Consider the following 24,097-nt stretch of genomic DNA (forward strand, 5'->3'; position numbering starts at 1 on the left):
ATGATTCCTTTTATAGGAGTGTTGAGTATTTGCCAAAGTTTTCTGCTGGACTGGAATTACTCAGCAGGTATGTTCCTCTTTTTTCATAATAGTAGCCTTCTTTCATGGTTTCTTTCCACAGTCTAAATATTATAGGGGAACTGACGGCAATTAAGATTATGAAAATAATAGTAATTTTCTTATTGAGGTATGGATCTTTATGATATCATTATATCATTTATTGTACTAACTGCACAGTTGGGATAAAGATAGACAAGGTTTTGAATGCAAAGACTTTTTCATTGTGTCTGAGGGAAGACTCAGAAGGATAATTAAAAACAGCGCATAGGACTTTGAAATTGTAGGGGAGAGAGATTCTCAGGGGTAGTAGACAAACAACAGAAGGAGATATCTGACTAATGCGAGATCAGGATCTATCAAAAGGGAAGAGGGTCACTGTTGCCTGTAAGACAAAAGAAAAGGAATCGGGTAGATTAGGTGTGGCCGTGCTGTGGCATGCACAACTGCTGTCTGTGGTATTAATGAGGGCTGGGGCAGGAAGACTGCAAGCAAAATGAAAAAAGAGGGGTGGGGCAAGGTCTGGGGTTGGAGGGGCATGTTGCCAGTTGTCAGGTTTTGGAGTCCCAGCTGGGAGACCATCCTGTACCCTGCTCAGCAGCAAAGTCAGCCCAGCTAGAGGGGCTGGGCAGAAACAGCTGTGTGCCTAATTGGGATATGGGGGAGAAAGGGGTTAGGGGAAAAAAGCCCTGCACTTGCTCAGCCAGAAGGATGGAGGGGAAGAACTGGTTACAGAGGGGGGAGTGGGAAAACTTCCCTATGTAGTCCAGTGTAGGAAACAGAAACAGCACCACTCACGTCTTTGCCTCCTTAGTACAGGTAAGACTGACTACCTTCCTTTCCTCTCCCTGGCCTTCAGGACTGGTCAGCCTACCTTCTGCCCCACCCCTGCCCACACACCCCTCAGGGTGCTGGGAGGTTTTTCCCAGAGCAAACTTGATAGTTATGCTTTTGCCTGGGACTAACCCAGCCTGACAGTTCCAGTCTGGGACACCTATTCACAGCAACCTGCGAGTCCACGGAGTCTAGAGTGAGACCAGCCCTGTCATTGGCCCGTGCTCCCAGAACTACAGGTGGGCATCCCTTATGTACCCCCCATGTGCTCTGGTGCCATCCCACAAAGTCCTGGGACCTCTTGGGGACCCCAGCTTTGCCCATACCTGGGGTTCCAGTAACTGCTCCACAAGGAGTTCCCAACCCTGCTGTACCCCATCATGATGCTACAATCCTGTCATGCACCACTGATCCAGAGTGAGACCTTGGGGACACCTCATTCCATTTCCCGATGGAATCACACTGACCTGGATTGTGCCCCCCACAGGCTGTGATGGTCTGACGAGGGGATTCCCATTAAAAGAGTTCCCATGGAAAAGGTTGCTTAGTGATGGGGGAGCAGGCTGCTTCAGGACTATATTAGTGACACTTCTCAGGCAGTCGCTGGCATACAGTTGCCCAAGGGTGCAAGTCCTCTTGTTAGTGTCTTGGGCTCTGAAAGTGCCACGTCATGAGGTTGTGCAGATGCCAGAGTGCTGTTCCATCCTGGGGCATGCAGGTACCAGTTACTACAGAGTATATGACACTGAAGACAGTACCCTATTAGGAAGGCAGGGTTCTGCTTTTTCTGTCCCATGGGAAGTGTGAGCCCTGAAGCTGTTGCTGGGCATATGGCAAACCCATCACTGAAAGTACCTCGAGGTGCTGCCTCACAAGGCGACTTAAATGAGGCTGTCACAGGGTAAAGACACCTTTTATAGCCATGGCCAGAAAAATAACAAAGCTATCACAGCTGATAAGGGACCTGGGCCCCTAGCCAAAGACTCCTGTGTGACTTTAATTTTCAGTCCAAGACATGCCAAGCAATCAAGTAGGTGACCAACCCACAGCACATGTTTTTATGGGCAACTGCTGTGTGGCATGCCAACCCCAGGCACACAGTAGAATGGAGGCAGGGGGCTCGAGCCTTAAGCAGCATAGAAAGGCAGCAGGACGGTTCTGCAAGAGGAGGAGTCACTGCCAAAGGCCAGGTGAAGACTTCACTGGCACTCTAGCTGCTGCCAAATTAAGGGCTTTGGATCTTTGCTCCCTGTATGAAACTGCAGTGGTTGCAGGGTCAGGACCTGGGTCTTGCTGATGACACTTCCTTTCTCAGAAGCATCCTGCTGCCACTCAGCTCTGCATGTCTGGAAATTCAACCCCTCCTGCTATTGTTCTGGCACTCCAGAGCACAAACACTATGAGGGCAAACACATTCAAATTAAAACCGGATAGAAACCAGCTATAACGGTGTTGTATATTTTCAAGCACTAACTTTGTAACTGTTTGGCTCTCTTTATATTTTATGGTGTGATAATTACTTTCCATGTGTGACCAGTTTAAATTTGTTGCATGGTTAATCAGTGAATTGCATAATATATGTAATGCGTAGCAGGGGCCTCAGGAATACCTCTGGGGGACAGGGATCAGTGACACTTGAGGAGAGGTGGGGGCTTAACTTGTGGCATACCTGTCAAAAAGGTTGGCCACCAGTAGGGTAGGTTACAATATGCTATAAAGTCAATATCAGTGTTCAGTCTTTGGTTCCTAGGGTCCAGACAGCTTATGAATTTGTATTCCCAAGTTTGTCTTTTAAAGGTTGGTAGTTTGGGTTTTTTTAATTTCTCTGAGCGCAAGGGTGGTAAAGTCAGAAAACTGTATTCCTACTGGTCTTTGTGTCTCTCTGAATTCTCACAGAAAGAGTGAAAAGGACTGGTGCATAGTTTTATCTAGTTTCTCCCACATAATTATCATGGGGCATATGGTACCATTTGATCATGTAATATCACATGTAAGGGATCTATGGGTTTATTGTGGGGGTGCTGATTGTTAACAGTGGAGATGTGTTGGCAGGTTTTGCATCTGTTGCTAAGAAAAGATTGCCAAGTCTTTTGAATAGTGGTGAGTTTGGTTGGGATGAAAAGTTGGGCAAAGTGCGGTTGTGTGAGATTCTGAATTGTGTGCAGACTTTGACTGTATGCAATACAGAAGACAGGGGTTACTAACTGAATCAAAAGGTTAAAAATATTGAACCTCTGTTTCAACCCTGAGCATTACATGTCTTACGAATGAGATGGGGAATGCTATAGGAGGGGAAAAGGGAGTATGTAAACATGTAAGTAGAATCTGTATGATAATATGTGTAGAAGTTGTGGGGGTAGAGAGGAGGTTGCATGGGCAATGTAAAGTTAGCAGTCAAAGCTAATACCAAAATAAATTGTATTACACTTTAAAATCCTGTAGTGCTGTAATGTACCTTCATTAAAGTTATAAAAATTATTTATGTCATTGAAGCTCACTTATCTGTGCCCTATGTTGGGTTCTTACTTAACTAGTAGAAAGACCAAGAAGCTTGTTGAAGCCATTTTTAGGGCAATCAAAGTATGTGGGATGGGGAGTTAGAAATATCACAGATGGGAGAACCATCTAATTCTGAAGAGATTCTGAAATGTATATGAAAAACATTCTGACCTATTTTTTCCCTCCCATCTCAGAATCAATGTAAGTGTGTTTTATTTGATCAAGTGCAAGAACTTCTAAGCTTTCAACAATCTTTCTCCAACATGGTCTTGTCCCCTGCAAAACATCTGGTCTCATCTTCAGCAAGAAAAATCATGTTATTTTGCATTATGTTTTCTGCAGTAAAATCTTTTGTCAAAAAAAAAAATCAGATTAGATGATATTTTAAGCCCCTCAGATTACTTTAGATCTTTAAAATAAATCTGGCATAATATCTTCAACTCTAGCTTACTCCTAGTTATTTCTTTGCTTGAGTGCCTGTTGAAAGGTCATTCAAATCTATGTCCGTAGTAGCTGCTATTGGAGGTTCTGCTCTTGATCTGTAAAAGACTTTTGGAGCTCCTTACGCTCTCTGCTTTGTAGACTTTAGTTTGCATCATGGCTGTCCAAAAGGGCTTGATTCCTAAGCTGTCAAATTATCTCTCCCATTCCAGTTATTAATAAATGACACAGTGCTGTCCAGTTGGCAGCCTGTTGGCCGTACATGGGCCCTGAGAGGTTAGCCTGCAAACCCCTCAAGCTCCCAGACCAAGTGCTGCTCCTCTCATCAGTCTTCTGCTGCTGCCAGGGTCCCTGGGCTTCTCTTCCCTCTTTGAGCTTCTGCTTTCTGCCCCTGCCCTCCTTCTCCCCCCAGTCCAGGAAACATGGAAGGCAAGGATTTTTGGTAGGTTGGGATAATCTTAGTAAGCCTTTTAAATGCAGCACATTCTTCTGAAGAACTGAACAACTTCTGAAAAGCTTTTTAGTTCTTCAGAAGAGTGGACTACATTTGAAAGCTTGTCTAAAGACTTGGCAGATGTTGTATTTATGGCCCAATTGACATGTTAATCATGCAGTAAATTGGCTCAGTGCATGGCAAATTGCAATTTGTAGTTCCATAAAATGACAAACTAGCCACAAAGAGGTTCCACGTTAAAGCTCATTGAACAAGCTTTAGTTAAGGTGCCCTGCGTCAATTTTGAAGTGCAGGATGCTGAATACATGAGACTTTGCAGGTGCTTTTAGAGTGGCTCTCAGCGCTGCCCTAATTAAAGTTAGGGCAGCTAACTTTACATCTTAACCCTGTGTAAAGATGCCATGAAAAACCAGAGATCTCAGGCAGCTAGTGCCCCAGGCATTTAGACCCAGTGCTGCACCATGCCTGATTGTTATGCTTGGCTGTGTTGTGGGATTGGGCATTGGACACCCTGGAGTTCAGGATACAGCTACCTGCTGTGTGATCTGTGGGACTGAGCTGGGAGAAGCCCCCAGTTCAGTTTTAACTCTAGGAGTTGCATGATTGGGATTTGAGGAATTTTATGCCCCACCCCAAACATTGCATGTTGTGCCATGCACATGTGTCATGGCAGGACATTTAGTATTTGGGATGGGGCATAAAATCTCAGATCCAAATTGCACAATTATTTTAATATCTGCTAAGGTTCTAAGACTTTTCCAGCCATGAAGTTGGTTTAATTAAAGATATCACTCACAAAACTGCTAGTTTCTCATCACCAAATAGCATTATATTTAAACTAACAAAATTAATTTGTTGGTTATACAAATTTAATAATAGCCAAAGCTGCACTTGTGTAAATAGTTTGTTAAAATGGGAACACAATATCAAGCTTCTTGTGGGGATAAACATCCAAGCTCATGCAAGAGATTATTCATGGAATAATTCTTTCTTCATGTTATTAAAAGATTACTAGTGCCTTAACTAAACATTGGAGATATTTGGCTGTCCTTTAGTACACAATTCTTAGTGAGAAATAGCTCACAAGCTTATCTTTCTTGGTTATTTAGTTAAATGTTCAAGTCAGTTATGGCAGTTCCTAGGGCAGGTTCCTGTTTTGTGTGCGTTGGTGTTTCTTTTTAGCTGTAGAAGGGTATCTTTTGCCTCCACTTTTTTTTTTTTTTTTAAACAGACTGGACTGCAGCTTTATCAATTTGTACTATTCCAGGCATGTTGTGATTAATGCTTTATATGGAGCATTTCATAGTATTTTCAGTTGTAAATTGTAAAGCTATTGCAAATAGCAGTTTTCTGACTAGACTGTTCCTGGGTTTACAAAGAGACCACAAAGAGTGTTTGATCATACAGCAAGATCCTTTTGCCTAAGTTCTCCATTTGGCACAGCTGTGATCTTTATCATAATGGAACAGGCTGTAAGACTTTAGAAACACCTGACAGCAGAAGAATTCTTAGTATCAAAGAAGTAATACTTCACCTATTTTAGTAGATATCAACTAACTCAGAAAAGTGGATCCTTTACCACCCATTTTTAAAAAGAGCGATATTAATTTAAAATAACTCTAAGGATTCTAGAATAATCTCTTTTGAAGTAAATTTCTACTATGTGTTTTTTCATAGAGGAGAATAATTGTGGCTGGAAAAACATCCTGAAAAATAATTTGTCTCCACTTATAGGTGAAAACCATGTTCCTTATGCTTAGTATGATATAGCTTCTTTCTAAATGTTCTAATTTTTTATGCAAGTAGTAAGATACTGTGTGTGTAAGTATAGCAAGGTCATTTGGTAATTTTACTCTTATGGGTAAAGACTTACAAAAATATTTATGCTCATTGGGAATTAATTATTTATCTGGCAATGCTTAAGTAGTTTAAACAAATAGTTCTTCTCTGAATTTGGTAAAAGTTTTATAGGGAAAAAAAACAATAAATAACCACTTTGACCATTTTACATTTACAATTTTACACAGAGTAATTTTAAGTTTAAAAAGCATGTTCTGAGAAGTAGAAATATTGAATATAGAAAAGAGGAATATTTGGAGTCTTTTGAATACTGGCTTCTGCTTAAAGTTTGGGGAAAAAAGGGTATCTTGTCAGAGCTCTTACAGGTATTCTGAAAGATTGTCAGTACAGTATAGTGTTGTTGACTATACAATGTATCTGCATACACATGAGCAGAAAAGACCAACTCATGAGTGTTAAGCTAATGAAGGATGATCATTAAGTGAAATTTTAAATTTTGCCAACTTGCTGAAAGAGGTATGCCCCCAATACTGTGCCTCCATGAAAGACATGCACCTTGTCTACAGTCTGCCTTCCAAAAAACAAACAGATTTTTTAAATTTGTATTTACCTCCTTACACAGGGCAGTGGGGGGTGCACCTTGTGGCACCTTTCAAAGGATCTGGTGGCACCCCAGGGTGCCCTAGCACTCTGGTTGAGTATCATTTTCCTCCCATCTCTGCAAGACTGACTTCTTTACTGTAAATCAAAAGGGTCAAACATGGCCTGTAGATACAGTTTGAATTACACTCATGGAGTCAACTCTTGGGGGCAGGAGGTCTGCAAAAAAAAAAAAAATTAAGCCACTTCATTGATTAACAAGTCCATCTAAGTGAAGAAGTAATCTGATTGGAGACCCCCCACACACCAGGTTGATTTTTAAATCTTACAGGGGGCTATCATCTCTTATGGGGGAGGCTCAGCCCCTCTGAGCTCTCCTTTAATTTACACCCTGCCTGTGGGGCAGGTCAAGGTTGCAAAATTGTTCTATCTAGCTGTGGGGTGGGCTACAGCGAGTTAGGGGGCATGGCCCATTGCAGAGTTCAGGATCTTTGGGTCCTGATGAACATGGCTGTCAGCAGTAGGAAGGCAAATGAAGGCTGATGCCCCAGTTGCCCACCAACTGCTTTGCCCTTTGTCACTACAGTTGCCCCTAGCTCTTCAGCTGCCAGCCTGCCGCCACCATGTTCCCTGTGCTGGAGCTAGAGCTGCTGCTGCAGCACAGAGCATGTCTGGTGGCAGCTTCGCCTATAACACCAAGGACATGGTGGGATCTGAAGCTGTTCCACATGTGCCATGCCAGAGCTATAGGTGGTGGTGGTGGTGGTGCTGCTGCTGCTGCTGCTGCATTCCCTGGGTCAGAGCTGCCATATGTCTCTGGATGGATTCAGGCCAGAGTACAAGGCCATGTTTAATGTTCCCGTTATAAATAGTTCTTTGTATAAGTTCCTGTAACTAATTAAGTGCGGTTTCCACACCACAAGCCTCATTGGGATACTACAGACTGCATGTAGCAGTTCACTTTGCCCTGAAGCAGCTCAGTTGCTGCTTCAGGTACAAGGTACAATATTAAGCTAATAGCTAGTCCAGATTCCTTGGGGACTGTTAGAGGATTCACATAGAAATCCTCCCTTTTTGTTTGCTGTAGCCGGAGAGAAGTAGCAGCCATTGTCTGCATGCTTCTATTCCTTTTAGCTTCTAGCGCCAAAAATATCAGCTTCACTTGAGGCACCCCTTCCACTCCACCCCCAATTTTGGAGCTTTGCTTTGGGGTAAAAAGGGATGTGTGGAGTGTGAGTAGATATTCTAAGTAAAATCATGAAAGAATGCAAGTCTCTAAACTGAGCAAACCAGGAGAAATTCTGATCCTGTTTCTCAGTTTGAAAAGCACAACTAGTAACTTGGACTTCTGCATAACTAGTAAAATGGACTTTGTAAAAAAAAAAAAAAAACCAAAACAAAAACCAAAAAACCCCACACTGCTGAAAAATTAGTGTTAATCTCTTTCTTGAAGTAAAACTATAGTATATTAAAACCCTGTAGTGATTCAAGGCAAGGTTCTTTGAGTACATGTGATATCTTTTATTAGATTAACTGAGTAGTTGGATAAAGGTTATTTGCAAGCTTTTGGGTACAAGCACCCTTCTTCAGGAATCTACCCAAAGAAGCTTACCTGCCTATGTCCTTAGACCAACACGGCTACAACCAAAAACCCTGTAATGATTCAAAATATTAGCAGCTTCCTCCATTACATCCCATGTTTGAGACCATGTACCACTGCAGAAGGGACATAAGCTAATGCTAGCTAACAGTGGAATTGAGTTTAAATAAGAGCGCTAATATTTATTAGTTTGTCTATTTTAGGACTGTTGAATATCTATTTTTAAGTAACCAGGATAAACTTTCTTTGGCTTCATAGTATTTAATTGCAGTTACCTAGCTTCAAGAGTTAGTGGTAAGAAATTTATATTAAATCAAACAGGACTTGCCACACCTTTAAATCAAATTCCATTGCCCATGTATAAACTGTTTCAGTTAATGGTGGGAATAATTCATTTTGGTTTTACCTAGTGGGAGAAGATCCCCATTCTCATTTGAAAGTTGTTTACAGAAGCATACAGAAGAAGTTACAATAGAAGGAACCGTACTTCTTGTTTTCTCCCTTCTTAAATTACTTTCATGTCTTTAATCATAGTGCCTCTAAATTGTGGTAGCCACATCCCTGAATTGGCACTGTAAGGATTAAGAACAGGCCTTCCATTTCCTTGCTTTCCCCCTAGATTTGTAATTTTGGGGATAAAATTACTTGGCACCCACTTATTTTTACCAAACATGTTTTTTGCATCCTGTTACCAAGAGTATCTTAAGTTTTAGTAACAACTGGATGGAGAACTTAAAAATGTATCTGACTTATAAAAGCAAGCAGCACTTATAAAATGGTTTGTGTTTGTTTTTAGTTATTTCTTTGGTTGTGGCATTTGCTAATGCTCATAGGAATAGTAAATATAAAATATTTTAGATATAAAATTTGATATTTTTTAGTTTTTCTCTATAGTTATTTGTCAAAGTTAAATGACCTCCTCTTTTTCTTCAGGATGTATTTGCCAAATTACTTAAGCAACTTGTAAATTTGGGCTTTGGGGTTTTAAATTTTTAATCCAATATAGTTGTATAGGATTATTTTAAAAAAATTAAACTGGCACCTTCTAAGTCTATTTACAGTGTCTGTTGAGTCCTGTTTGTTTCTCTCAGTTCCTGGTTCAAGTTATATCACAGTCCCCCAGCATGCTTTCCAGCCCTGGACTGGGCTGTCTGCTTCAGCAGAGAAGGGATTGGGGTGTGGACAGGAGGCAGGGACTGCCCCAGGAGGCAGGAAACACCCCAGGCAAACCTGAGCTTGGGGTTTGGGCCATGGAGGTGCATTAAACAATCCTCCTCCTGCTCAGACTTACTGCTGGCTGCATCTGTGGACTACAAATCCTGGAGGCACCTGGAAGCAGCCCCTGCCTGCATCTGGAAGCAGAAAAAGAAAGTGATGATTAACCCTGCAGAATCCTGCTGCTGTGAGTCTGGACTAAAAATTCCAGAGACCTTGGGGCCAGCAGGAAGAGGAAGCATACACACAGGCTATGCTAGCTATGTGCTGAAGAGCCATGCTCCAGTTCTCCCTGGCTTCTGGCCTGAGCCACTGCATTTCCTGAATCAAAAGTGAATGTGCATCCAGTTGTTTCTCTGTGTAATCTCTACATCTTAAACTAACCTGCAAAGACTCAATTAATTCAGCCTTGGGCTTTTTGACACTACTTAGCTACAATTTGTATTAAACTGCTACATGTATACATATAGTGATCAACTGAAACAAACATACACCAGAACTTTTTAAATTGGAAGCTGAATTTAGAGCGAGTGTAACCACAAATAGACTTTCATCTTCCTTTTTGTTCAGGTATGAAGATATGTGGGCAGCCCTTCATAGAGGAGCCAAGGAATGTGCAAAGGCTGGAGAGGTAATTTTTTATTTATTTTTTTTACTGCTGTTAGTACATTTTAAAAATGTGAAAAATTTTTTAAAGGAAGTACTAGTAGTTGGACAGATAGGGAAATTGTGCATTTTTAAATATAGTATTTAATAAGCAGTTGTTGAATCAGACCTTCTAGAATTCTTCCTCTCCCCACCCCTATTTTGTTAGATCTGTCACAGCGTAGTCTACCAGTAATGTAGTTGAAATGCTAATTTCATCTAAAATTTATAATATAACAATAGTAAGAATTGAGGAATATGATATGTCTGCAGTAGTTGCATAGTTTGTATCTGAAGTTCTATGTCCCATATGTTCTACTTATGCATTTGGGAACTTCGTGGTGCTTGGTACTTTTTGTCTGAATTCCAGAGTATCTTCATATGATAAGATAAAGTTGAGTCAGAAGGTTCCCTGGTACAGTAACGCAGTGGCTTCATACTGGCACTCACATGACAACTCTTTAAGTGCTGTTAAAGCTCATTTCAGTTGAGACCTTCACCCAAGATTTCTTAGGGTATGAATGAATGCTGCTGCTCTCTTGGGGGGTGGGAATCACAGGTTCAGATAGCCAGAATCTATAAATTTTTTAGGAAGCAGTCAGTTACATTGGTCAGCAATGATTCTCCGAGAATCTAAAGACGGTCATTCAGAAGTATTACTTGGACACGGGGATTTTAGTATGCTTACACTAGTGAAGACTAGTAAAATGGCACTCTGAAGGATCAGAAGGTCTTTTTCTTTCTTCACCTGTTCCTCCTATTAACTGAGGGGATAAAGGGAATACTCATTTAACTTTGGATATGGTCTTACATGACAGATAGGATAGAAAAGTGTCAGTCCATCACTTCTGGATTAGTTGGGGAAGGGGACCTCTTGTTAAGAACAAGCCATTTGCAAAGAGGAGGATGTCAGAAAACAATAGCTCATTAATTCATGTACATATTAATTCTTGACTGTTATGGAATAGAAGAGGAAGTAGTTCTAGGCAAGTGGAAAGTACTGTAAATTAGCAAAGATGTCATTCCAAACGTATTATAAAGTCATCACGAGTGTTAAAGCCAACATACAGGTAGCTTTATTTCTGACTAGTAAAGCTTTTTAGCAGTTTCTAGTTGCAGAGGTGATAGTCATTGAACAGTGTCTCCAAACAGAATATCCTGCCTTCATATAAGCTTTCTTGTATGTATATACAGCATATGTATTAGAGCTGTTGGGAAACATTCTAATGAAACGTTTTCTTCAAATTAACTTTGCAGGGCTTTTGAACACAGACAGCTGAATCTTGCTGAAATGCCATAGACTTCAGTTGCTTTTTCTTTAAGAAAAATCCTAAACTTGCTAATGTGTTACATCTGTGAATAATCATTTTTATAGAAAAAAGTAGGAGTAATAAAACACTAATTGTGAAGAAGCAATCTTTTAAGATGCAATGGGTGGAGGCCATCAAACTCAAATTTAATTGCTGCCTATTGGCTTTTTTGCAAGACACATAGGCAACTAGTGCCTCCTGGAGGGAGTGGGGGCAGGCAGGGGGTGCTAGCAGTGCTCCCAGAAGTGCCAGCAGCGCTTCTCCTGATGCCCCCACTCCCTGGCCAGTGCTCTTAGGAGCGGCATCGGCACTCCCACCTGCCCCCAACTGTCACCTAAGCAGGGATCACCGGCTGTCAGGCTGCACCAGCGCTCTCAGGGGGTGCACGTGTACCCCCATGCACCCTCTACGCATCACCACTGGCAAGAGAAATAAGTATTGCTACCAGTTCCACATTTATAACTTGTCCATTAAGATCTTGTCTTCAGTGGTGTGTAACTTACTCAGTTTAACTGTTTGGGCTATACTTTTGTTTTAAAAACAAAGAAAAAGCCCTCTCTGACAGGGGCAAGCTTTCATACCTGGTGCAAGCACCGGCTTGTCCCTGGTCTGCGGGTCAGCCACCCACCTCACTCACCTGCCACACCTTGATGTAATAATATTATTGTGATAATTAGGTGGGAGGCTGCCCATTATATACCCTGATATTGTAGGGGCTATCCACAGACCCATTCCACCCCTACACTGCAGCCCAAGCCTCACAAATGGCATCTCAGGCAGCCAACTCAACTGTCCCCTTCTCTGGGACCTTCAGCTTCCCTTTAAGCCTGGCCCCATCTCAGGCCAGTCGGGACCCCAAGCTTCTTTGCTGTATATGGGCATCCCCCACAGTGGGCTCCCGGCCCTTCTAACCCCTATCTGGGTCCTAGCCCCAGCATTGACCAGTCAGGCCTCTCAGTTAGGTCTAAGCTACGTGCCTGCACTCAGATCAGGGTCCCTCATTCCTGGCTCTGGTACTTCACAAAGCGTGCCTGGCCCCGCAGGGTCACTCACTTCAGCAGGCTTAGGCACTTCAAGAAGGTTCCTTGGCATTCCCTGGATTAGATGAATCATATGACCCACCCAAAGGTGAGGACTGAGGTTAAGGCACCCATACCTGCCTTTCACCGGGGTGGTAACTGGCCTGGCATTTCCTGGGGGCTCCCACACCGCTGGGAGTCCCACCAGACCACCCACTCCCAGCAGGGTGCAGTTTTAGGCCAAGCACAAGACCAGAGCCTCCTGCTCCTACCTGCAAGATGTTCCTATGCAGCAACTCAACCAAGCAATGTTTCTTGCTTGGCTCCCAGCAAGCAAACTGCTCTTGTTTATATAGGCAGCCAGAGTTCTAAAATGACTGCCCTAATCAAACACCTGCTGAGTGTTTGATCTGGCCCTTAAAGTGGTAGGCACCACCAAGTGTCCTGCCACACCCTCCTCCAAAAAAAAAACAAGCAGTGAAGCTTTAGTGTTCCCTATGATTTGTAACAGGACTGTAATATTTCATGTGGTGAAGTGATCTTTTTCAGCTGTTCCATTAAAATCTGCCCATATTTTGGTCAAGTTTTTAAGCCTTTGAAAATTGAGTTTGTAGATGTTTATACTTATTAGATCTTTGTAATGAAATTCTCTGCGCACTGTCTCCACTGAGCATGATATAGTCAAGGACTACCTGATTCAAGCAGTTGGTGCTCCCACCTTCTGTGGGCCAGACTGGCTTTGTGCATAGAACTTGACAGCAGGGAGACTCGTCCTCCAATTGTTTGGCTATAAACAAACATTATAGTAAAATAAAGCAGATCAGCTGTGCTGGGATGGGTTCTCTGCTTGCAGACGTGCACCCTCAGGAATCCCCTGGCAAGAGATTCTCAGGATGTGTCTCAGCAATTGGAAGAATCCCAGGGGTCTTCCATTTGTAAAAATGCACCTTGTGTTCGGTGCATCGCTGTGATGTGTGCCTAGGGTAGCATTTCCCAAACTTTCCATCCCACGGCACGCTGACCGAGCGGCTGAGCAGGCCTGGCTGAGGCATGGTGGTTGCACAGAGCAGTGGTGGCAGCGCTGGCTGTAGCCATGCTGCACTGGGAGCCACGCCCCCCCCCCCCCAAGATTCTGCAACACATTTGAACATGTCCAATGGCACACCAGTATGTCGCAGCACATTGTTTGGGAAACCCTAGCATAGAGAATGGCCTACTGGGAGATTTCTGGAGCATGCTTCTGCAAACTGGGTAACCTGGGTAGGTGCTTCTATGGCTTCAGGAGCCCAATCCTGTGCCTCCCAGGAATGGGAATTCCTAGGGCACATAGAATTAGGTCCCTGAAACCCTGGGAACACCTGCCTGGGGCAGCTGGAGAATGTGAAAGAAAACAGATGTCTGCTGCAGTAAAAGACATCCTTTTATACTACCTGTATTGCAGCTACAAAGTTGGGCATTTGTGGTGCATCTCTCTGCTTAGCCTTTGTGCTGCCCTATGAGTGTTTCTAGCGCCACAAAGATGAGGTCTGTTTCCAGCCTTACCATTTTCCCTGCTGGGCCTGGTGAGCTGTCTAACTCGTACGCAAAGCAGGCAAGAGCCAGACCTTGAGGGAGTAAGCAGGGAACATAATGGGAAGAAGTTAAGTTAGGATGGGGTTAGAGCAGAGGAGCCAGGCTTGGACTTGTAACACCAAAAAAAAAAAAAAAAATGTTAGCTGCATAGGATTAGGTGGGGTTTATAACTGAACTTTGTTATGCTGCAGATAGCACATAGATTTATTTATAAATTTACTATAGTGTTCACATTTTCTACAGGATCTTAAGAAAGGAAGGCTAATGTTTTTAGCTTACTAAATCTACTTCATCTACTAATACAGTGGTTCTCAACCTTTTTATACACAAGGCAGCCCTTGTTAGACTTAGGGCAACTCAGAAAATGCCAGCTCGTAGCTTTAATTGATTCTTTGATTATGGAAAAAGAGTAGTTCTTCTGTTGCAAAGAACTCAGGTCATAACAGGCCAGAATGCTTCTGACTATGAATTCCTATTTGGAATTTCTGGGTTTATCTTGTGGACCATGAGAATATGTTTGTACACCTAACAGTGCTAATATTGCATGCCACCCTGCATCAGCCTTAAATGGATCTTGTGGCACAGCACCCTGGTTGAGAATCACTATACTAGTGTATTAATTTGTTTCTCATTGCCTGTTAATTTGGGTTTATGTCAATACCACCATATTGTCCATTCCATAATAACATGGAAAATGCTCGATGATGTTTGGCAATGCGCAGTGCTAACATTATAATAATTTGTAGGAATGTTTCTTTTTTTTCTTTATTTTTTTTAACTCTGCATTGACAAGTGAAGTACTGGAATGATTGTTTCAGCCATACTAAAATTGCACTTGTAAATATATCTGCATGTTTTCCAGGAAGTGTAACTTCTACTAGACCAGTGCCTTGGTTTTCTTCAAATACATCTTGTGTGGTACATGTTTGCCTGCAGGGAACAAGATTCAGTTTCATATGGCTGTCAAAACATGGAATGGAATATTCTTGTTAGAGTGTTAAAGTGGAGGTTGTCTTGTGCATTTAGGCTGTGTCTGAAATGTTTTATGCGATTCACTTTGAGTTTGGTTTTATTTATCTTGTCAAGTTATTGCTGTTGGGGTGCTGATCTTAAAGTACATCTTTAAGTACAGCTTATTCTTGAAAGCATGTCAGAATTTTCACACTCTGATAGGTGCATCCATTCCCCCACTTTCCTTTAAAACTGCTCAAATCAAATTTGTCATTTCAAAATTTATAGACTGATCAGTAAAGATGGATTATTTACATGGTTTGCCTTTGCACCTAATTACTGAGTATTCTTCATATATTATCAGACTTCACATGCATATAATGCTATTTACAAAATTACAGAATTATGTATCTCTAGTGAGAATCAGAAGATGGTTGACATAGGTATATTTTTAACCCTTGCAATTGTTTCAATTTCTTCTATCTTTGAATGTCTCTTCAAAGAGGTTTTCTAAAATCTTGTTGAAGTTATCGCACATATGGGCCTTTCAGTAGGTCCAGTTTCTCTTGCAGTACCAAAAAGTGAGGCTCTTCAGATTCAAGAGGGAAATTAATTGCTCATTTGAAAGCATCATGTAGGCAGTGCCCTTTCTTTCATGTGGCTGATGATATGCCTTTCAGCTAGTCATGGTCACTTTATCAAATAGGTTCCCATTCTTCAGGGTTTCTGCAGACAAGGCCTTGTGTATCTGGTTGGTTTTAGTAAACTACATTGAACCTTTATGGAATAGTTATCCATTGGTAGCACTGTGTTTTAATAAAATAGGTTGTAGGCAGTAAACAAAGCTTCTGGTACAGGTTTACCTGACACTTAAAACCCAAAATTCACTATAAAACATTCAACTCTTTTTGCAATGTAAAGCATTAAAATAAGGTTGGAGCTTTACCTTTCAGACTGGAAGTAGTGTCGTTTAAAAAAAGAAAAAAGAAAAAGCTAAAATCTGCCTTAAAATAGCAAACTTCATATTTAATATTTTTACCCATCATCTTAATGCCTTTGTCCATTCTCAGACACTGAAGTTCGCCAGATATCTTTAGAATTGCAGTTTGACAGGTTTTAGTTTTATATTCTCCAATCTCTCCTTTGCATATGTCAGGCACTGCAGAGGCAGTTTTTTGTCTGAATACGTTTTAGTGGATTGCACCTCTTCTTGTTCTTTAAAATGTTTTTTTTTAAGGGAATACAGTACATACAAAGTAAATAAAGGAAATATTTATCCATGAACTATATGGGTCAAAATGTGTCCTTGAACAGTGTCAAAGCAGTTTCAGAATTAAAATGAGAACACTTATTTGAGCTGTCAGGTTTGAAAGTTGTCATATTCTCCTCAGAATATATATATATAGGAAGAAAAGTGTTTTCTGTGTTGAAAACTTGCCATAATGTGTTTTTTCCCTTAGGTATAGAGTTCTAAAAGAGTTGATTAATTCAGAATTTATACTTTTAATGTAAAATTTATTCTTTAATAATATTTCCCTTCCAGGTACAGCTGTATATCCAGTCCTGAAATTCCGTGGTTGTGAATATCATTGTATACCAGTGACACAAACTTCTGGTCTTGTGGGCCAAATGAGTGGCATGGTTTTGTTCACAGGCTGGATCCCTCATGGGATTGATGCATTGGATTGGTTTGTGGACCCAGTCCAGCCATACATTGGCCTGATCCTGCACATCCAGATCTAGCCACGGAGCCACCTGTGTGCCAGATCCAACACAGTGTGCCCAGATCTGGCCACGAATCTGACCCCATGCATGCTGGACTATGTCATTTGGCCCAAACGATTCTCCAGGGGTCTTGAAATTTTAATAGTGGGGGAGGAGTATAATAGCTTCTAGGGGTGTGGCACTTAATGCTGCCATCACTCTCCTTCTGCCAAATTTCCGTACCCTTGGTAACTCCTGTGGGCCAATAGTTGAGCACTCCTGTTATATGCCATTCTTGTATTTTAAAGGCAATAGACTTCTTTTGTCCAAAAAAAGACTTTTGGACAGTTTTTTGTACCCTTTTTCTTTCCTATGTATAGAGTGATTCCATTAAAGCTCCCTCCCTGCCCCCCTCCCCGGGCGCTTTTTAATCTTAATTTCTAGAATGTCAAGGCTTCCTTATTGGAAAAACCAAATCTGGATTTGGAGTTCTCGGACCTTAAGTTTCAGCATGACACCACTCTTATTATTGTCATTTAAGATTGGAGCAAGGAGCTATTTTGTAAATGTATCCCTAAAATAAATGGAAATAAGTGTTCATAAATGGTAAAGTCTACATATTATAATGTGGTATATAATGCCTACACAAAGAAATTAGGACTGTGGGTGGATGGATTCTAAAAATCAGTCAAAATGATCATAAACTTCATAAACTAATGGATGATAATTTTGCAACTAAATAAAATCTTAGTTATTACTGGTTTTAATTATTGCAGCTGGTTGATAGTGAAGTTGTGATGCTTTCTGCACACTGGGAGAAGAAGAGGAGTAGTCTGATAGAACTGCAGGAACAGCTCCAGCAAATTCCAGGGTTTTTAGCAGATCTGGAATCCATGACAACAAGTCTGGGTAAGGTTTTACAGGTGTAACATACTCTGCTAACTTAGTTAAATGGTAATATAGAGAACTTGACCAGCAGTCAGTTTTTCTGTCCATTGTAATTGTAAAGCTATCTTTACTCACTGGAACAACATTATTTTCTGTTATGAAATGTCAGTAGTGTTAAACCCTTACAGGTTTGCAGCAGTTGCCTGGGAGCTGGCTGGATTCAGTACATACTTTCTGAGTCTGACTTGTGAATCTGTGTTCTTAGAGAGTAATGTCTTTTCTGTAAATACATTTCAGTAAGAGCTTTCCTTGACCTGGGCCACATCACTTGGGAGTCTCAGATGAAGGCATGAGTATTTGTTAAGCTGCTTGTAACTAACCACCATCTAGTAACTACATACAAGAATTGTGGATATAGTTCCAAAATTGGGGTTTATAGGTAGGACTGGTAACACTTTGTAATGAGACTGGCAAGCATCCCGTCTTAAGTTGTTTGTAACTTTGCCAAATGTTAACCTTTTGGGCTGAAATTATTAGTAGGTGGTTCTGAGTGAAACGCTTCATATTTTTGGCTACAAAGGACCAGCTCTTGGGATCATCATAAATTCTAGTTTATTGGACAGGTTGTAAAGTTACCAGTAAAATCATAAATGCAGACTTTGAGTTATGAGTGGTACTGGTCACCTTAGCGCGTGCGCGCGCGCGCACACACAAACACACAAGCACACAAACACACACACACACACATACTCACTCATTCAAACCCATGTCATTTAAACGCATGTAGTATCGTGTATAGTAGCTGCTATAGTGATTGTGAGAGCACTGGTGTCAGTATATCTAACTGTCCGAGGCGCTGGAGTCTGCTGTTGATTGTCAGCTTGCTTCAAGTCTTCTCCAGAAGGGGGTTGCCTGCTTGTCCTTCTCTCTTGGTAGGTCAGGTGCTGGATGAGAGGGCGCCACTGAGGGTCACGCTTCACTGCCTTTTATCCCTTTCTGGCAGACTGGTGTGATCCCCTAGCATCATCTTGGCTGCCCAATCTGAAGGTTGGTGTCCCAAGGGAATTTTGAGTAGTACATGACAGCTGTTAGTCACAGGGATCTCTGCCTGCTGGTACCTGAAGTTTCGAGAGTCCACCCTTGACTTATTGATGGAATGGCTGTATTGTCATGGGTTACAGGACTAGTCAGTAGGGTGGGTGCTTAGTTCTAGGAATCAGTTCCTTGGCTTGATTAGCTTAAAATGGCTTGTAGAATACAGTTTTGTAATGGTAAATTCCTTTGGCTAGGCTGTTGCCATTTAATTACCCACTGATCACCATTATTCACTCAATAATGCAGCCGTCCAATATAGCAGATTTTATCACTTTACAATTACAATTTAAATGCAGTTTTTAACAGTGGTTCAGGGAGTAACTTCATTTTACAAAGAGTACATTCCTTAAGGGTTTAAAAGTATAAAATATAAAATGCCATGGTAAAGACAAGACAGTTGAAGTATAAGAATGCAATGTGAGATAGTGAGGATCAAAGGTCACTGGGGACAGTAAGTGAGTTATTAGCACCAGGATATATTTACAGTCTTTGAAGTGGATATTTTAGTTCTTTTGTTTTCTGTAGTGACACTGCGCTTAATTGATTTGTAGATATAGTTTCTAGTTTTCTCCTACAGAAAACCACTTAAGCTTTCTGGTTTGCTCTGAGCCTTGCCACACCCATGCAATGAGTGTGCTAGGTCTCTGCCAATACTTAGAAATAAAAAGAAATGCACAAAATGGCGGAAGGGGGGTGATGGCAAGAAGGGGCTTCTGTTACATCAATGTCCAGAAGGCAAATGTACAAAGGGGGCTTTCTACTACAATGTTGTATTTCCTGACAAATTAGCTTCTCCACCCTCCCGGTCTCCAGGACTCCCATAGGATGACGTAAAACAACTGCTGTTTTCCTACAAGACAAATTCTGGATACCTAGTTGTAGAATCTCTCTTCAACTACACTGGTGGCATGCTCTTCTCCATATAGGGTCTCTTGTCTAAAAGGTTGGATCTAGGTTATGGTGAAGGATATTGGCTACAATTCTTTCTAAAGAGAAGCATAATTTTTTTTTTTTTTTTAAGACCTCATGAGAGAACCTCACCTCCCTGTTTTCTAAAGAGAATGATAAGTCTTTAATAGAGCTATGACTGAGAAACCTCAGGGTGTTTATAGATGTGCTCCAGGAGGTTGAGCGCTTTAATTAGCTCAGCTCCAAGAGCCCTGCTAATTAAAAGAACCCGAAGCATCATGTGTATCAGTGTCCCTATGCTGAAAAATGGTGGTGGGGTGCGTTGAAATAAAGCTGATCAAATGAGCTTTAGTTGAAAGCATCCTGCTACGATTTTTCAGTGTGGGGGCATTGATGTATGTGACGCTGGAGTCTGGTGGAGCATGGGAATTACCACACTCCAGCAGACTTTATTAATTGAATCTGCTTACATGCACTCAATTACAGTAATTACAGTGTGTCAGAGCAACCTCCTTGCACATGTATAGGAGCCCTCAGCTTAAGCTAAGCTTCATAGAATTGAGCACAAATGGGGATTTACTTCACAGTCACTTTATCTTTAATGCTTGGCGTACAAAATGAGGAAAATGCTTTGTAATTTTTCTCACATGGCTTCTGAGAACGATAGGGGCTTTCCACTCCCTCTCATAAAGACCTACTTGTACCCAGACTTGATTTTTTTTTTTAAATTAAAAACAAATACTTCTGTTGCTAACACATTTTTCTAAAAATAGTTCACATTTATTTTTAAAACATTTAACACCAGAACTTATGCTCCCTGAAAACATGTGTAGGTATGCTGAATCCCTGAGCTGCTCTCAGAAACACTGAAGTCCAAGCTACTGTATTTTCTGTATAAAGTGAAAATTGGGGGTTGGTGTAGGAGAGGGACATCTGATATTTGAGTCAAGCTTTCTAAATGCAGCCCTATAGATTGTATCATATTAAACATTTGCTCCTTTGGGGGACCCAGAAGCTGTGTTACTGGGTACATGCAAATGGCAGGGTGCCTGCAGACATTGGGACCTAACCTCTGACTCCAGATGACAGTGCCATGTCTCTCATTGGGATTAAATACTGTACCACTTACCATCTTAATGTAGCAACCTGACACACAACCAAAAAAAAGATAATTATCTACTGAAGTAATATTTTACTCTCCATTTTCCAACATGTTGAAAATGTCAAGTAAAAAATAACTGCAGGAATGGTCTGTACTACACTTTTTACACATTATTAAGGCTTATTACCTTGTTTCTTAGAGTGCTTTATGTCTCTCATAACAGCCTTGAAATGAAAAAGGACCTCTTCATAAGGCTGTTTTAGAACAGGAGTTGGCAACCTATGACCCACAGGCTGAATTCAGCAAGGGGCTTGACTTCCACTTCACTGCAGCAAGGCAGGTGGGAGAAGTGGCAGCGTCCAGATTATACTGCCAGCCTGCCTCAGTGTCACAGGCCAGCTGGGCACTGTGAGTATACCAATTTAGTTGCAGACTGACTGAGCACTTCAACTTTATTAGCCACTGGGCTTTTCAGTTCAGGATCGAGAAGGTGATGTTGGAAAGGAAAGAAATGACAAATTTCACTTACAAAAAAAAATGAATTTGACTTATGACAACAAAAGATACAGTTTGCATATATAATAGTTAATAAAAAGGTTAAGTTAATAAGCAGACAACATAACAATACAGACTAAAATTGACAGTGATAATAAAACAGATAAAGAAATTAACCAAGAGTTCCCACTTGGTTAGTAACTTATCGGTAGTCCTCAGTTAGAAGATGCACAGCAAGTTGAATCAGCGAAATCAGACGTCTCTGCACTGGGCTGCTTGAAGGATACTGGTGGAAGCCCCCCAGTCAGGATCTGGTCTCTCTCTCACAGGGAGTAAGAGATACCCGTGGGGTATGGGACAGCAATGACCTTTCTGTTCGTCCTTCCCGAGGGTTACTATGATGTGTGTGTTCTTTTATATTCTAATTGTGCTAATTTTTTAGTTTATATAGCCATTCATAATATTGCTTTATAGCTGTTATCCTCTGGGGTTAAAAGGTGTTAGAAATTATTATAATAAGTTAGTGCCCAAGCTTGGGTTTATCCAATAAGCAGATTGCAACACAACATCTTCAGGTGTAAAATTAACATTACCCTGCCTAAATCCAGCCCCTTCAAAACTCTCTGACTATGCCTTTTTGAGGTGTCCTTTTTTAAAATGTACTAGATAAGCTGGGCAGTTGAATGCAGTTTTTATCATCATCAAGGCTAAATACTGAGCAAGAAAGAACTATTAGGTCAGCTAATTTCACAGCTGGAGCTTTGTCTTTGAGGCCTAGTCCGTTCCACAAACAGTTACAAGTTACATTTGCGGGTTACAAAAATACAAGCTTCATATTAGACAAAAGTTCCAAATGCCTCCAAGAAGCACATATTTATTGCTTATTAATTTCTGTGGTTCTGGCCATCACACTCAGACCAAAGCTGGATGGTTCCTGCCTGCCACCAGAATATGTTGCTGAATGTTGCTTTAGAAGCCTTGAAAATTAACAGCTTCTGTGCAGTTCAGTGGAATACAGTTAAATTAGAAAATGGACAAAGGAGCCAAAGTGTTTTGTGTACTTACATGATTTCTGAAAAGGCTTGTATACAAGTATCATAATCATAAGTATCATCATCCATATTTTATGTTATGGATTATGGGTGCTTAACCCCTGGCCCGTGAGCCAAATCTCACCCACGTCACTCCTCACTGGTCAGCAAATTTGGTGGCAGGTAGCAGTGGCAATTTAATGCTGAATTTAAGGAGTATAATCTTGTCTTTTGGTGCCTTACAACTCATGCTGGAGTTGGAAGTCTGATGATGAACATATTTGCATCCGAGTCCTATTGTAAAAGCAAAGGAGGTAACGTGTGATGGAGAATCACTGTAAAACGAAAGCTGTTATCTCCAAACCTCAGATGGAATGTAAAGGTCCTTTTTATGCTTTCCCTTTTAACTATTTAGTAAATGAGGTAAAGAAGTTTTGAAGAAACAGGCCACGATAATTATAACTATCTTTACATCAACCCTAAAGCCCCGATTCCATATTTACCATGTCTGAGAATCTTTTTTTTCCAACTCTTTCTCTCTAACCTCCATAAAAGAAACAAAAACAAAACAATGCCCCTTCTTCCAATCCCCTACATCTCTCCCCAACAAACCAGGAACTCTTTCTGTACCAGAATCTAAAACTGCCTGACCAGTTACTTGGAAAGCCGTGAAGAAACTAGAATAATTCATTGTAAGAAGGTAATGATAAACACCCTCCAAGCATCTTTAAGAAGATTAACAAACATCTTCATTTTACTTGAGGTTTATATAAGGGATTATTGCAAAGCCAGCTGAAACGAAAGGCATTCTGGTATTTTACAAACAGCCTAACTCTGAGACTTTAAGCCAAAGCATCTTGGGAAGATAAGACTGTGACCTTAGACATGTTGTAATTTTAAAACTGCAAGAATCCTGATTAGAGTTGAAACAAGCTGGTGGGACCACCAGTTTGGCAGTTCTTTGGCAATATTGATATTTCTATCAGGATCTTAATCTATGTATGATAAATTCCAGTAAAATCATAGAAAGGTACTTCAAAGGGACTTCAAGTTGAACCCCTGTTTAAGGTAAGATTCTCTCTGCATCCTAATCTTTTCTCTTAAGTCATTGTAACCTGCATCCATCTTATTGTCATCCACATACTTAGTATCTGTATAATGGATTCCATTCTCTGATGTCATTTAATAAAGATCTTGAACAAACTGGGCCCAGGACAAATCCCTGGGGAACCCTCCTTCTGCTCATACCTTTTTTTTTTTTAGTTTGGCATTGAGTCATTGATGGCTTCTCTTTTGACTTTAAATATCCAACCGGTTTGCATCTACCTTCAGTAGTAGCTTCTTTTAAGCTTCCTGCAGACATAAACCCCTCCCTCCCCCAAAATGGTGCTTTACTTTAAACTTGGCATGCCTCCAGACTGAAACCAGCGCATGCCATGAAGAAACATTGCATTAGTTTGACCTGGTTCACGCAATATCTATATGGATCAGGCGCTTCAGGCAGGCTTTTGGGTGCTTTTCTTCAATAACTGGTTTCATCAGCTATTAGATGAAAATGCCAAAAAAGCCCCACTGAAGCGCTCATCTATACGGACACTGTTGAGCTAACACAATGCTTCTTCTGGAAAACTGGATTTTGGGATTGTTGGTGGGGGGGGTTTTGGGGGAAAAGGGTGTTCCCATGTCTGTCAGCAGCCTTAGAGTATTTCCTTAGCTGTCTTATGAGAAAACTGTGGGAAAAGGTGACAAATGCCTTACTAAAGTTGACAAGGTTCTTTGCGTGAATCTGATATCTTTTATTAGACCAACTTAAATAGTTGGAAAATAATTATTAAGCAAGCTTTTGGGTTCAAAAACCCTTCATCGGGCTAAGGAA

The 24,097-nt window shown here is 41.1% G+C and overlaps 1 protein-coding gene across 2 annotated transcripts in view; it reads left to right on the top strand.

Moving 5' to 3' along the window:
* Positions 1-24,097, top strand: part of DTNBP1 (dystrobrevin binding protein 1) — a 110,241-nt gene that overhangs the window by 3,620 nt on the left and 82,524 nt on the right. For both annotated transcript variants that reach the window (XM_019543671.1, XM_019543660.1), the window contains exons 3-5: positions 17-67; positions 10,071-10,131; positions 17,478-17,610. In XM_019543671.1, coding sequence (XP_019399216.1) covers positions 17-67; positions 10,071-10,131; positions 17,478-17,610 — 245 coding nt within the window. The remainder of the gene's footprint in view (positions 1-16; positions 68-10,070; positions 10,132-17,477; positions 17,611-24,097) is intronic.

This window comes from Crocodylus porosus, unplaced genomic scaffold (genome assembly GCF_001723895.1).
Source record: "Crocodylus porosus isolate Cpor-Errol unplaced genomic scaffold, CroPor_comp1, whole genome shotgun sequence".
Taxonomy (NCBI): Eukaryota; Metazoa; Chordata; order Crocodylia; family Crocodylidae; genus Crocodylus; species Crocodylus porosus.